The sequence below is a fragment of the Larus michahellis genome, chromosome 10, assembly GCF_964199755.1.
Source record: "Larus michahellis chromosome 10, bLarMic1.1, whole genome shotgun sequence".
NCBI lineage: Eukaryota > Metazoa > Chordata > Aves > Charadriiformes > Laridae > Larus > Larus michahellis.
This window is the reverse complement of record NC_133905.1, coordinates 12,007,112-12,019,572: the sequence shown is the minus strand read 5'-3', so window position 1 is coordinate 12,019,572 and position 12,461 is coordinate 12,007,112. Positions and strand designations below refer to the sequence as shown.

General features: G+C 38.8%; 1 protein-coding gene across 2 annotated transcripts in view; it reads left to right on the top strand.

The window, feature by feature from the left end:
• The window catches only part of SHQ1 (SHQ1, H/ACA ribonucleoprotein assembly factor), a 54,302-nt gene extending 42,461 nt beyond the window's left edge, over positions 1-11,841 (top strand). Inside the window, exon 12 of one of the 2 annotated variants that reach the window (XM_074602793.1) lies at positions 10,005-11,841. In XM_074602793.1, the coding sequence (XP_074458894.1) occupies positions 10,005-10,653 (649 nt within the window). In that variant the 3' untranslated portion in view covers positions 10,654-11,841. The remainder of the gene's footprint in view (positions 1-10,004) is intronic. The other variant, XM_074602794.1, reaches the window with a different exon arrangement.
• Positions 11,842-12,461: the final 620 nt, after the last annotated feature.

Below are 12,461 nucleotides of genomic sequence, written 5' to 3'. Positions count from 1 at the left end.
GTCTGATGTCTAAAAAGGAGGGAGGAAAAAGAAAATTCTATAAACTTCCTACAAACCCATGCTTTGTGCCCCAATCTTTTCACCACACCCTTCGACACCTCCACCAGTTAAGAGGCAGCACATGCAGTAGCTGGTCTTGGCGCTGGTCAGCTGGTTGGTAGGTGCGTGCCGTGGCCTCCTACCGAGGTAATACACCATAGCTCTGTTCTGATGGCCCTTTCTCATGAGGGTTATTATTTTTTTATCTACCTCTGCTTATTTTCATGAAATATGTAGGAATTTAAAGATCCTTTTTAACCTCTAGTTGCTCTTAAATTTGATTGAAGTTGCCTGGTATTTCCAAGAGTTGTTAGGAAATAATTAACAGTAAGTATAGACATGGACAGTATAACTGTGTAAACAAATTATTTCAGCTAAAAAACAGAATCCATTCTCATGAGAAATGGAAAGAATTAATTCATACCTGCAGTTGCGTAAAATACCTTGAATAGACTGAGCACATTTTATTTTAGCAGTTGGTTTTTCATAAGGAAGTGTAGAAATTAGTCTTTAGTGCTGTGTTGTGGAGATGGTTTGTTTCTTTACTATGAAGACCGTGGTTAAGCTAGTACTAAATCACGTGGACGAATGTTGTGTTGTTTCTGTTGTCTTTACACTCATCTGTCTTTTGCTGCGGATAATGTAGAATATTAGTTAAAGTTTAAGTCAATTTTTACCTGAATCCTGAAGAAAACAGTCCTGTTACTTCTTCACTAACAAATTAAATTCAGCTTTCTTCTTATATTATCTTCTGTACTCATTGATCAGAGCTAATGAGATTTTAATGGAGTTATTTATTGGTTCTGCCTCTTAACTATAAAAATGTATAGTAGACTAAGCACATGAAACATCTGAATGGTTCTGTTTGTGTTTATCTCACTGGCTGTTAATTGTACTAGCTATTCTGTGATTCTTTCAGATCTCATAAACCAGGTAGAGTTCTGATGAGCTAACCAGCTAATAAAGGCTGCAAAGGGATTTAGTAAATGTTGCATATTCATATTTCTGTTTAACAGATACAATATGGAATTTTGTGGATAGAGGTGCCAGTTCTGAAAAGGGAAGTAAATTATGTTTTAGACTTTTCTGTTTAGGAACCTGTGGTATTTTCTGTGTGTGGCACAAGTATAAAAGAATATTATCTGTGCTCTTCTGAATGAGGGCCTTTTCTTTCCATTAAAGAGTTGCCCTGTGGTTCAGGTGCTGTCTGTATTTTCTTTTCCACTTCATGCCTTAAACTTCATGGTAGTATTTGTAAACTTTTAGCATGTTTCACTGTAGAGAATAGTTGTGTTCCCAGAGCTGGATGACATAAAATCTGTGCATAGCTTTCCCCAAGCTTGTGTGGAATTGGGGTGAAGGCATGTATAAGGTACTTAGCAATAAAAGCAATGTAAAGTTAGGTTTGTTTTCATAGTCATGCAACAGTCTATACAGATACGCAAAGTGGTTGTCACTGTCTGTTAACATTTACCAAGACTACGGACTTTCTGCTACAAATTTCTTTCAGAACTTAATTTGGAGTATTTTTGTTCAATGATTCTGAGCTTGCTTTTTCAAAACTATTTCACTATGGTTGGTGGTCATTGACTAGTGTATAACTTGGAACATGCATTAGGAATAACCTTGAAACTGAAATAGAAAAGGTGAAATATGGAATCTCATGTAAAACACACATTAAAAGGTGTAATTGAGTCTTAGTCTCTTATCTCCAGGCAGATTCTGAAGCTCGTGTTCTTTTGTAACCCGTGAGTAGTTTTGAGCAAATGGATGGTGCATTTAGTGTGATGACGTTTTTATTATTGCAGCTAAATGTCAATTTTTATGGATTCTTTTCCTGAAATGGAGGATTTTTTTTGTTATCTAATCTCATTGTTTGACCATTTATGCTTTTTTGTGCATGTTGACTTTAGATGTTTCTACGTTAGTGAAGTCTGCTTTTGCATTCAACATAATCATCGTTATCGCTTCTATCTTTTACCAGTCAGGGTTGATCAAACCTAGGCACTTTTATGTCTTGAATATTTTATTAAAATCAAATAGTCTTTCAATTCGCTATCATAAGAATTAAATCATTGTATTATTTTTTTTCTTTCCAGCTGTTTGAAATTGTCAAGTGTGGAGGGATGTTTGACTCTGTTAGTTGCCCTTCTGAAAGAAGCATGCTACTGTGGGTCTAAAGCCCTGGAGTTTAAGTTATGTCAGGGTAATTCAAGACTATGTGTCTCTCTCCCACTTTATCCTCCACCCCTGGGTGTCAGAATATGCTGCTTCAGTGACTTACAGTATGGCCTAAAAGGGTGAGCTCAGTTATCAGCTTTAAGAGACTTTCCTCCAAGATCACCAGTTTGGTTGCACAAGCAGTTCTAGATAGAAGCTGACATCTGAATTTTAGATTGAGGAACAATTTCTTTTCTTCTCAAGTATATATAAGAATAGTTAAATGCTTTGCCAGCTGTGTCATTCTTGTATGAGCTTACTTTCTTAAGTTTTGATACCATGTTTGACTGTAACTTGTTGAGCCTTCTGCTTCCAGGGAGCTTAAGCAGTATACTTACTGCCGTAGGGATATTAATTTTCATCAAGATCGTGACAGAGTTCCTGTGGGAAGTTAATGTTGGCATTATCAAGGGACTGGACATTGGACAATGTCTCTTCATACCCCTTGTGTCTGGACAGATAAGGCTTGGGCTGTAAGACAGTGATGGACGGAGCCCAGCAAGAACCACTCTGTGTATGGGTAAAATAAGATGATCTGAAGGGTCTGTCTGTTTTGCAGATGCCCTTTTGTTCACCAGTGACAGTCCACACAGAAACGTCAGTTACGTCCTATTGCAGCCAGTCCTCAACCAGCCTTGTGACAAGGCAGAAGATTTCATTATCCCTTATAGCTTAATGGACATTTCAATGTCTTGCAGATACTAAATTTACACATCCTCTATATCTGAACTGCTGAGGCTCTACTTTGGGATAATGTCTGGTGATGTCTGAGATAATATTTACTCTAGAATTGTCTTAATACTTACAGTGCCTCTGGCTAAAAGAATAATTGTGGGAAATTGTAAGCAGTGCTGCCAGGTATGTAATTTAGAACACGTTTAAAGTGGTTATACTCTTGGTTGGTTGTTTTGCTTGTTATCTTATCTGTTTTATCTAAGAAAGAGGGTGTCTCTGAAACTTTCTCTCGCAAGTCTGAGTTTTGCCAGGCCTTGTTGAGAAAGGTGCTTTAAATATAGACTAACAATTTCTCCTTAAACTTGGTAGCTTCTCATGCAGTAAATGTATAAAATTAGGGCAGTTGGGAATACCTTGTGATCCAGCAGACAGAAAGCCTTTTGCTTAATGCAAGAGCTTTACTATTAGATGGATCCTGTGTGTCCGGTGCTCCTGTTGAGTGGAGATAAGTTAAATAACTGCCCTTTTTATATTTTTCAGCCCTGCTGACTGGCACAGCGTGCTGCTAGTTTGTGTTTGAATGCATCTCAAGGAATTGTAGGCCTACCAGGGGATGGCTGCTTGGCAATGAGACAGGCCCATTTTCATATTTGGTGGAACCTACGACACTGCAAAGGCACGTCTGCACTTGAAGTATCTACTGTTTCTTTGAGACTTTTTTATCTTGCCTGTAAGGCTTAAAGATAATTAATGTAAAGTGTTTTACATTTAAAGTAGGGATTGTCAGCCCTTTACAGCCAAGTTAGAGCACTGCTAGTATGGTGGACTGATTCCCATTGTAACACAGTGAGTAGGCCCTAACCACACTCGAACAACATACTATAACAAGACTTTAGTTGGTTCCAAGACCAGTTAGGTCACATTCAAACACCAGGCTGGTAACCAAAGCTGTTGTCAATGTTTTTGTGTGTTTTTTTTTATACAGGTTCTCATGCTTTGTTGCTTCTGTCTTGTGCTTGAGCAAGAGTAGCTTATTGTGCCGTGACAGCACTTGTGCACTGTACAGTGACTTGATTGTGATGGAGCAGGAGTAGATAATAAGAAAATTCTGTTGCCTTATAATTGTGTTTTGCCACATCTTACACCTAGTTTACACTATGTACTTCTGAAAAGTACATGTTTGTATACACCTGTGAAATGCAAAGCCAAACTTACTGAGGCGGTAGAAATAATGTTTCTATTGTTTACAAAAACAAAAGCAAGCTAGAGCTTGTGCCTGTACAAGAAAAGTCCCTTTCCATTCTGTAGTGAAATGTTACTGACTCCTGCTTTGAAAGGCTGTGCTGCCAGTTGGACTATTTAGTCCCATGTTTGCAAATACTCTGGACAGTGTTTTATATACGTAACTCCCATGCTGTGATAGAGTATGCAGTGCCACCCATCACACCGAATGAGGAGTAGAATGCTGATTTTCATATTTGCAAGTTCTCTTTGAGTTGTTTGTTTGTCCCCTGCCCTGGGCAGGGGCACCTCCCACTAGACCAGGCTGCTCAAAGCCCCGTCCAGCCTGGCCTTGAACCCCTCCAGGGATGGGGCATTCACTCTGGGCCAGGGTCTCGCCACCCTCAGAGTGAAAAATTTCTTCCTAATATCTAATCTAAATCTCCTCTCTTTCAGTTTAAAACCATTACCCCATGTCCTATCACTCCTTTCCCTGATCAAGAGTCCCTCCCCATCTTTCCTGTAGCCCCCTTTAGGGACTGGAAGGGGCTCTAAGGTCTCCCTGGAGCCTTCACTTCTCCAGGCTGAGCAACCCCAGCTCTCTCAGCCTGTCCTCACAGCAGAGATGCTCCAGCTCTCTGAGCATCTTCGTGGCCTCCTCTGGACTCGCAAGAAAATTATACTAAAAAAAAAAATAGTGTTTATACAAGAGCATAATTACACAGAATCACATATTTTTATTTTAACATTTGGGAAAAATTAGAGGATTTTGTGCCCGGATGTATTCCCCAAGTCCTGCATTTATTTTTTACTTTCTGCGGCTAGATTGACTTCTGTCTTTCCTTCCAGCTTATGTTAAATCTTCCTTGGAAACAATCAAATCCCTAATATGTCTTCTCTGAGACCTTTCACAAGTAGCTCCATGTTCTGGAGATAACAGCTGTCTTGATTTGTCCAATCCTAGTGCCTTTTTTTACTCCTTGGAACAGAAGCTAAACCGGAGCTCATAGGAACATTAGTATTTAACTGGAGCAGTTGTGTCCTGCTTCCTTCCCACCCCGGCTGCTGCTTGTGTCTCAGCACTGCAGTCGGTCCCCATCACCATCACTTCTTGTCATGCTGCCACAGGTGGGCTTTGCTGTAACCCTGTAATGGTTTCCCTTTCCTGTTGCCATAATCTTTTTTTTTTTTTTTCCCCTCTTGCTTTATTTGCTAAATGTCCTTTGATTCTTTGTTCTTTTCACCCCAGTTTTACTCTCTTATAATCTGAGACCTGTGGAACAAGATATTTTTTTTTTTCTTCTAGAGCGTGCAGAAACTCTCCACCTGCCTAGACAAGGATTACAGTAGTTCTGTCTTGAAATTTTAATTCCAGACTATATGGACAAGACCTGAGATGTCTCTGTTGTTATCTGTTCCTCAAAGCTATACATTAAACAAAACATGCATCTGATCAGTTTAACCTGTAATTAAACATTTTCCTTAAGCAACTGACATCTTGATAACTAATAATTATCGTGTGTAGCACCTTTAAAGCCTATTATGCATGTTTATGTAAGAACACTATTACCATAATAATAAGATATCATTACTGCAAATGTGCATACTGAATGAGCGTGTCTTAAAGTAATCATGCGATTCCATTAATCATACTTGAAAAATTAAAGTATTTGCTGTCTAGTCTCTAAAACACTACTCAAAAGACTTTGGAAACAGCAGGACCTGTTTATTACAAGTCTCTAATACATGATATCTCTTTTCTGATGTCTCGGTTTTGTTTCCTGAATTGTTGCTTATCTTTCAGCTAGGGAAATCGTTAGCTCAGAGACCCACAGTCTCCCATTGAAAGCATTTCCATGCTCTGATTTTTTTTTTTTTACACTGTTTGCCTTGTTTTTTGTCGAGGGAGTGCTGCCACCTTTTCCTAAGGCTGATGTGAAATGCACTCCTGAAATGCAGTTCTCATTGGAATTAGATAATTGCCTTAAACAAGATGGACTGATAGCTAATTGTGGTTCTGTTAGTCCCTTGCACGGGGGGGGGGGGGGGGGGGGGGAGAAGCTGCTGTTCAAGTATTTATTTTTTTTTTCTTTTAATGGAAGATTGGAAAGTTGAGGAGTGGAGTTTTCTGCTTTTATGTATAAATTTATCAAGAGCGTGACGGTTTGTGTTTGTTTCTCATATTCAAATGTCAAGCTCTGTACTCTGTCCTGGTTTTGTTTTAGTTTTTTTTTCTGGAAGAGACTTGATGACCAGAGTGGAAGATGGCAGGAAACATTTAGCCTAATAAGAAATATAAGTAACTGAAAAGAGACTTTTTAATGCTGTTTAAATGCAGTTTAAGAGGTGTCTAAGAGCTAAAAAAAATAGTAAAATAGAAGATTCCTATTGTGGTTGGTCTGACATGATCTTTGAGGCATCGATGGTGCAAAGAGAAAGAAGGTTGTGCAGGTCTGTGTGAAGTCCGCACCCCGACCCCTTTTCCAAAGCGTGCTGCTTGGTAGTTGGCGCACCGTGTCCTTGTGCGTGGTGTTGGCAATCACACTGCTCCTTGGGACCACTCCCTGAGAGGGCCGAAAGAAGGCAGTTGCAGAGGTTAAGAGGATAGATGGAATTGTTGGCCTTTTGCAGGCATTTACTCATCCAAGCAGAGTATCCGTTTGTGCTGTTATTGTTAGAAAGGAAGAGCAGGCTGTTTAATCAATGGCTCTTTTTCCTGTAATCCTTTGTAAAGGTAAAAAGAGTGTCCTCTATCAGTAGTTCTATCAAAACTTTTGGGGAAAAAGGACTAAAAGTGAGACTTGAAGCCACAGTTGTTTTATGAAATCGGTTACTGTTGGTATTTTGTAGTGTCTTTTGATCACTCAGAAGGAATTAACCCAAGGTTTTCAGACTAAGAATGCCTTTTACAGTCTTAGGTTGTCGAGTAGCACAGGTGTTTTTCTGTAGCTGTCAGGCACAGCCTTTTCATTCATTCTCTTTGAACTCATTGATAAAAACGCATTTGTGTGACTAAAACACTTGCTTCTTTAGAGAGGCCATTCTTTTATCTGTCAATAGTACCACATCTAATTTAATAACATAATGTGTGTTGAGTCAAATTGGTATATAAATGTGTATTTTTTTCCTTAATGCTTGGCATTCAGTAATCTGTAGCATAGTGAAGTATTTATGAATGCCATGAAGTACATGGGGCCATAGATCTCCTTAATAACCCAAAAGAGGGTGGATTTATACTAGATACAAGGAAGAAAGTTTTTACGCTGAAGGTGGTGAAACACTGGCCCAGGTTGCCCAGAAAGATGGTAGGTGCCCCATCCCTGGAAACATTCCAGGTCAGGTTGGATGGGGCTCTGAGCCACCTGATCTAGTTGAAGATGTCCCTGCTCATTGCAGGGGGGTTGGACTAGGTGGCTTTTAAAGGTCCCTTCTAACCTAAACCATTCTATGATTTTAAGGGAGCGATTTCAAAGACTGAGAGTATCTAGCAGAAAAATATGCATGAAAAATTAGAACAGCAGAAATAGGGAAAAGGGAAAAAATACCTATAGGATTGGGGAAACAAAGTGAAAGACGTGTTAGAAGAGATGTGAGGACAAACAGGACTTTCAAAATGGGTTTTCTGTCTATAATGGCAATAGTAAAAGAGATAGGTGAGACTGAGGTAGCTGGAGCTGAAGATGCATCGCCAGAGGAAATTGTTGTGCCTGTAGTTAGTTGCTTGTGGCTGTCAATGAAATTAAAAGGAACTACATATAAAATGGGTACAAAATAGCATTCTCTGTCACCATGCACATTTAGCTTTTGGAGCTCATTGTATTCTTGTGGACAGTCAGGCAATAGGACAGGAAAAAGAACTGTAACTTCATATTATTAACAACTCTTACAGGGAAGGTGACACGTGCGTATAGTTAGAAGGAAGGAAAGAGACTGTTTCAAAGGCAAGGTAAAATGCTTTCTGAAAGGGATATAAACTCTTGTGACTTGTGGTATAAACCAGCTTCTCACCAGTGTTCAGGAACAGATTTCCCTGCGAGCCAGGTATTCTCTTACCACCTGCCTGCAAGGCTTCATGAACCTTTCCGTGTATCACTTGGCTGTTTTTTCTTTCTTTTTACCTATGGAACAGGGAGAATGCTTTCTTTGTTCCCAATTAGGTTGGCAGTTTTTCAAATCCTCCATAACTTTTCAAGAAAAATTCCAATTCTTGACAAAACCAAAATGGAGATGTATCACCAAAAAGAAGAAATTAGAATATTGTTAAGTAAGCAGATTTTTAAAAATTGATACTCATGTTTATATTGGAGGCTGCTAGGATAATACTGTGATTTAATTCTTAGCTTTAGATTTAAAAATCCTAGAAATACAAATTGTTCTCTGTTGCTTCAATTACTTCTGGGAAACACTTATTTCTTTGTTTTCTAGTCTATGGGTTGACCTAAGGAAGTTTAAGATGTTTTATTCCAAGTTCAGCTTTTAAATGTTACAGTGTCTGTGTAAAACGTGTAAGAAGCTGCATTGAATTTCCCTTCCCCCCACTTTTAAATACAATTCCTTTAGGAGCAAAAAAAAAAAAAAAATTGAAGCGTCTGTGTTATACTGAGTAATTATGCCCTCTGGGAAACAGAATATAAAGATCTTTAAAATCATTCAACTGAGAGAACAAGCACTTTAACTTTTGCCTCGCAGGAGTCATGTATTACATTATCAGCTCCTTGCTCCGGTGTCAGTGTGTCATGCCTTGCAGGTTAGCGGGTTTGGCAGAGGAAATGAAACCCAGTCAGTTACTGCAGGATTTATAGTAGACCTGCTGTTGCAGGAAGCGGTGAAAAGTTGATTGATAGTCTGAGGCAAAACTCTACAACAAGAAACAGGATGTATGTTTGTTATTTTATACCCGTTTTGCCCTTGACGTCCCCCCCCCTTCCATTTCAAGGCACTCTTTTACTTTTTGTTCTCTCTGTTTATAAATCTATGATGCACTTTTCTGGTAAAGCGTGTGCTGACTTCAAAACTCTTGAAGAAATGGATATGGCCGTACCAAAGACTTGAAGCTGACATAGTGCGTCTGCTTTATTTGAGGCGTTTTAAATGTTGCGCTCTCTTCGTAAAATGTGTAACAAGCTGCATTGAATTTCCCTTCCCCCACTTTTAAATACAATTCCTTTAGGAGCAAAAAAAAAATAATTGAAGAGTCTATAGTAATGACACATCTAATGTTAATTGAAGTGTTTAAAAGGTCCTGATATTTTTGATGAGTTATATTTCAGTGGAGTTACAAGCGAAAGGCAAAACACATCTACAAACAGAGTATTGAACGCCCCCTGCTCTCAGGGGTGCACAAAGCTAGCTGTGAAAGAAGGAGAGTGTATCACTGGGATGGACCTGATCATCTGTGCTCTATTGGTTCATCTGCATTTAACAGATATATCGGGAAGGGTAGTAAACCAAAATGTTTTTGCTGCATATGAACTTAATCCAGCAAGCCACATACTGCAGAGTTTGCCACTAGAGTCAGCAATCCTGAAAAAGTTTGTTCTGAAATCCTTTTCCCCTTAGCAGGCACTGCTGAAACATCAAAGCAGCAGTAACTTTTCTGCAAGTGTCACTGAAGACTTTCAGTGGGATATTGTCTAGCCTTGTCGGAAAATGACCCAAAATAATAATAATGATGAATACTTTTGATTATTTTTTTTTTCCTGCAGCATCTACTTTTACAATCATTATTGAAGAAGACAGTTGTTTGCAAACCAGGCGAATAGTACAAATGTTTAAGGTTTGGGTTCTCGTTATCAAATGGGAAAGTTCTGTTTGTAAAGTTAAATAACATATCTTGTTCTGTGTTAAAGGTCAAAAAAGTTGGCTGCACTCTCTGAATCCTTGCAGAAAACCACACTCACTAAGTCCCACATAGGATTTGAACTGGAAGAGCTGGAAGCAGCAGCAGTGCTGGTAGAAGAGGAAGAGCGCATGTTAAAAGCTGCTGGCACAGTTTCCAAGCAACAGCTGCCGTCCTCTGAGTCGGAGACAAGTGAGTCTGAAGAATCAAGCAGTACTTCATCATCTGAGACAGAAGGCTCTGATTCAGATGAGCGGGAGTCCTCAACCAGTGAAGATGGGAAAATAAATTCTTTACAAGGCACACTTCAAGAGGAGAGGACAGCTCCACTTATTGACTGTAATGGATTAAGGCAGGGCACAAACACTTCGACGTTTGAGGTTAGTGATGAAAAACCAAAGGTTTCTTTGCAATCTACATCTGTTCCTGGAAAATTGATAGAAGAATTAGAAAAGCAAATGCACACTGCAATTAGACTTTCAGAACAGCCTGAAGGATTGGCTGCTGCAAGCTGCATTTTGCAGGAACAAGAAGAAAACTGTGTATCTGAACCCGATGGATTTTCAAAAGATACTACTGGGAAGGGAAATTTCTTGGAGGTGTCTTCAAAGGCAAACCCATTGCTTTTATTTTGCAGCACAAATGAAGATGAAGACTAAAGGACTGTATTAGAACATGGCATGACCTACTAGCAACGCAGCTCACTGCTATAATGAGCTGTTCCCAAGGCTATCCTGAGCTGCAGGAAGAAGTTGATATTTTTCTTCTTTGTTGTGTTGACAGTTTGGAGGACAAGACTGCTTTGAAAAGAATTGATAGGACTGTATGATAGATACCATCATAGTTAGATTTTTATTTTTCTTCTCTGATTCAGCAGTGTCTCGGATTTGATCTGTACATGTGGGAATATATAATTTCAGTAAACTTCTAGAAACATTTTTCGTTAAGCTTACTCGGTAGTAGAGTGATGTGCTAATCCAATACAACTGAAATGAGTTGTAGCATCATTCTAGTTATCTCTAGCTGTCAGGATTTACTTGAAAAATAGCATCATTATGTTTGTATAAACTTGTTTATGAGAATTTGCTGCATTTTTTTAAATTTTAAAATGCTTTATAGCTAACCATTTCAAAAATAATGGTTATAATTTTAAAAGTATAAATAGTGCTGACAAATTATTTTAAAATACAGAAATATTTTCTATTTTTTGTACAAAATAAAGGAAATTTCTTTATCATCAGTTCAAGATAGAAGGGTTATAGCTTATATTTCTGCAAGATAGAAGGTTTATAGCTTTCTGCAGTTCTTACGTAAGTTATTTCAACAGCTTTGCCATGTATTTATTCTGTTGTGCTGTTTTTGAAATGTTTTCACATGTGGACACTGCTGTTGCTCTTTAAAAGACAGAAATCCTAATTATTTCTTATTTTGTTATGCTCTTAATATGACCACAGTAATGTTAACCAAAATGAAGAAACAACATGGTACGGTGGTCTTGAGTATAGGACTGAAAGCAAACCTGCGCTGTCTGGACCTGGCTTTGTTATTAGTCGTCACATTGCTTTGGCCAACTCATTTGCTCCTTTTTGTTTTTATAACACTAAAATAATCCAAGCAGTCAATATATTTTGTGCTAATTTCTGTTAATTGTAGGTAGGTTCTTGAAATCAGGTGGCTACTGCAAATTAAATGCTGCTATTCAGTCTCTGCAAAAGGAATTGGGGACATGGACCACCAGGTTTGGTTCAGCAGGCTGGCAAAACAGGAGTGCTTGATTCATGCCTCTGGAGGAGCAAGCCATGATTACTTTTCCACCTTTCTGCTATTAAAAAGTGTACAAAAATCCTAAGCTTAAAGACTTATTCTTCACCAATGCTACACCCTGCTGGAAATCAGCAGGCTAGCTCTGTTCCTGTGCTGACTCCTCTTCAGTAAGAGCTGCAACCCTGATCTGCCAATATTTTTTATGTTCTTAAATACCTACCGGTCGCTTAATCAGTCTCTGTGTTCGGTTCCCCAGGGGAGGAACCTTTCCCATCTTGCATGTCAGTGAGCACTTACTCTTCTAAATGCTGGCAATAAAATCTACACTGTAGCTGCAATTATGCAGCATATGTCTGAGAGAGGGGAAAAAATGCACTTTAAAAGAAAAAAAAGTAACCCTCCTCCCACTCTCTCCAAATTACAGGTATGAACTCTGAAACTTCCTTCAGCCGAACATGGGCTGGAGAAAGCTAAATTAGTGTGAGTTAGAAAATACACATTGTGAAAATTTGATAGGTATTTGTAATGTCCTATGTCTTCAGCTGTCTGTCCTTTTTTTTTTTTTTTTTTTTTCCCCCTCCCTTCTCCCATTTTGGGGCAGCCTGTTGAGGACAATGTTCCTCTTTTTCCAAGAGACCTGCTTACTTTCAGGGTCTGGCTGCCTCTTCTGGAGTGAGGATAAAATCTTTGGTTAATCTTTTTG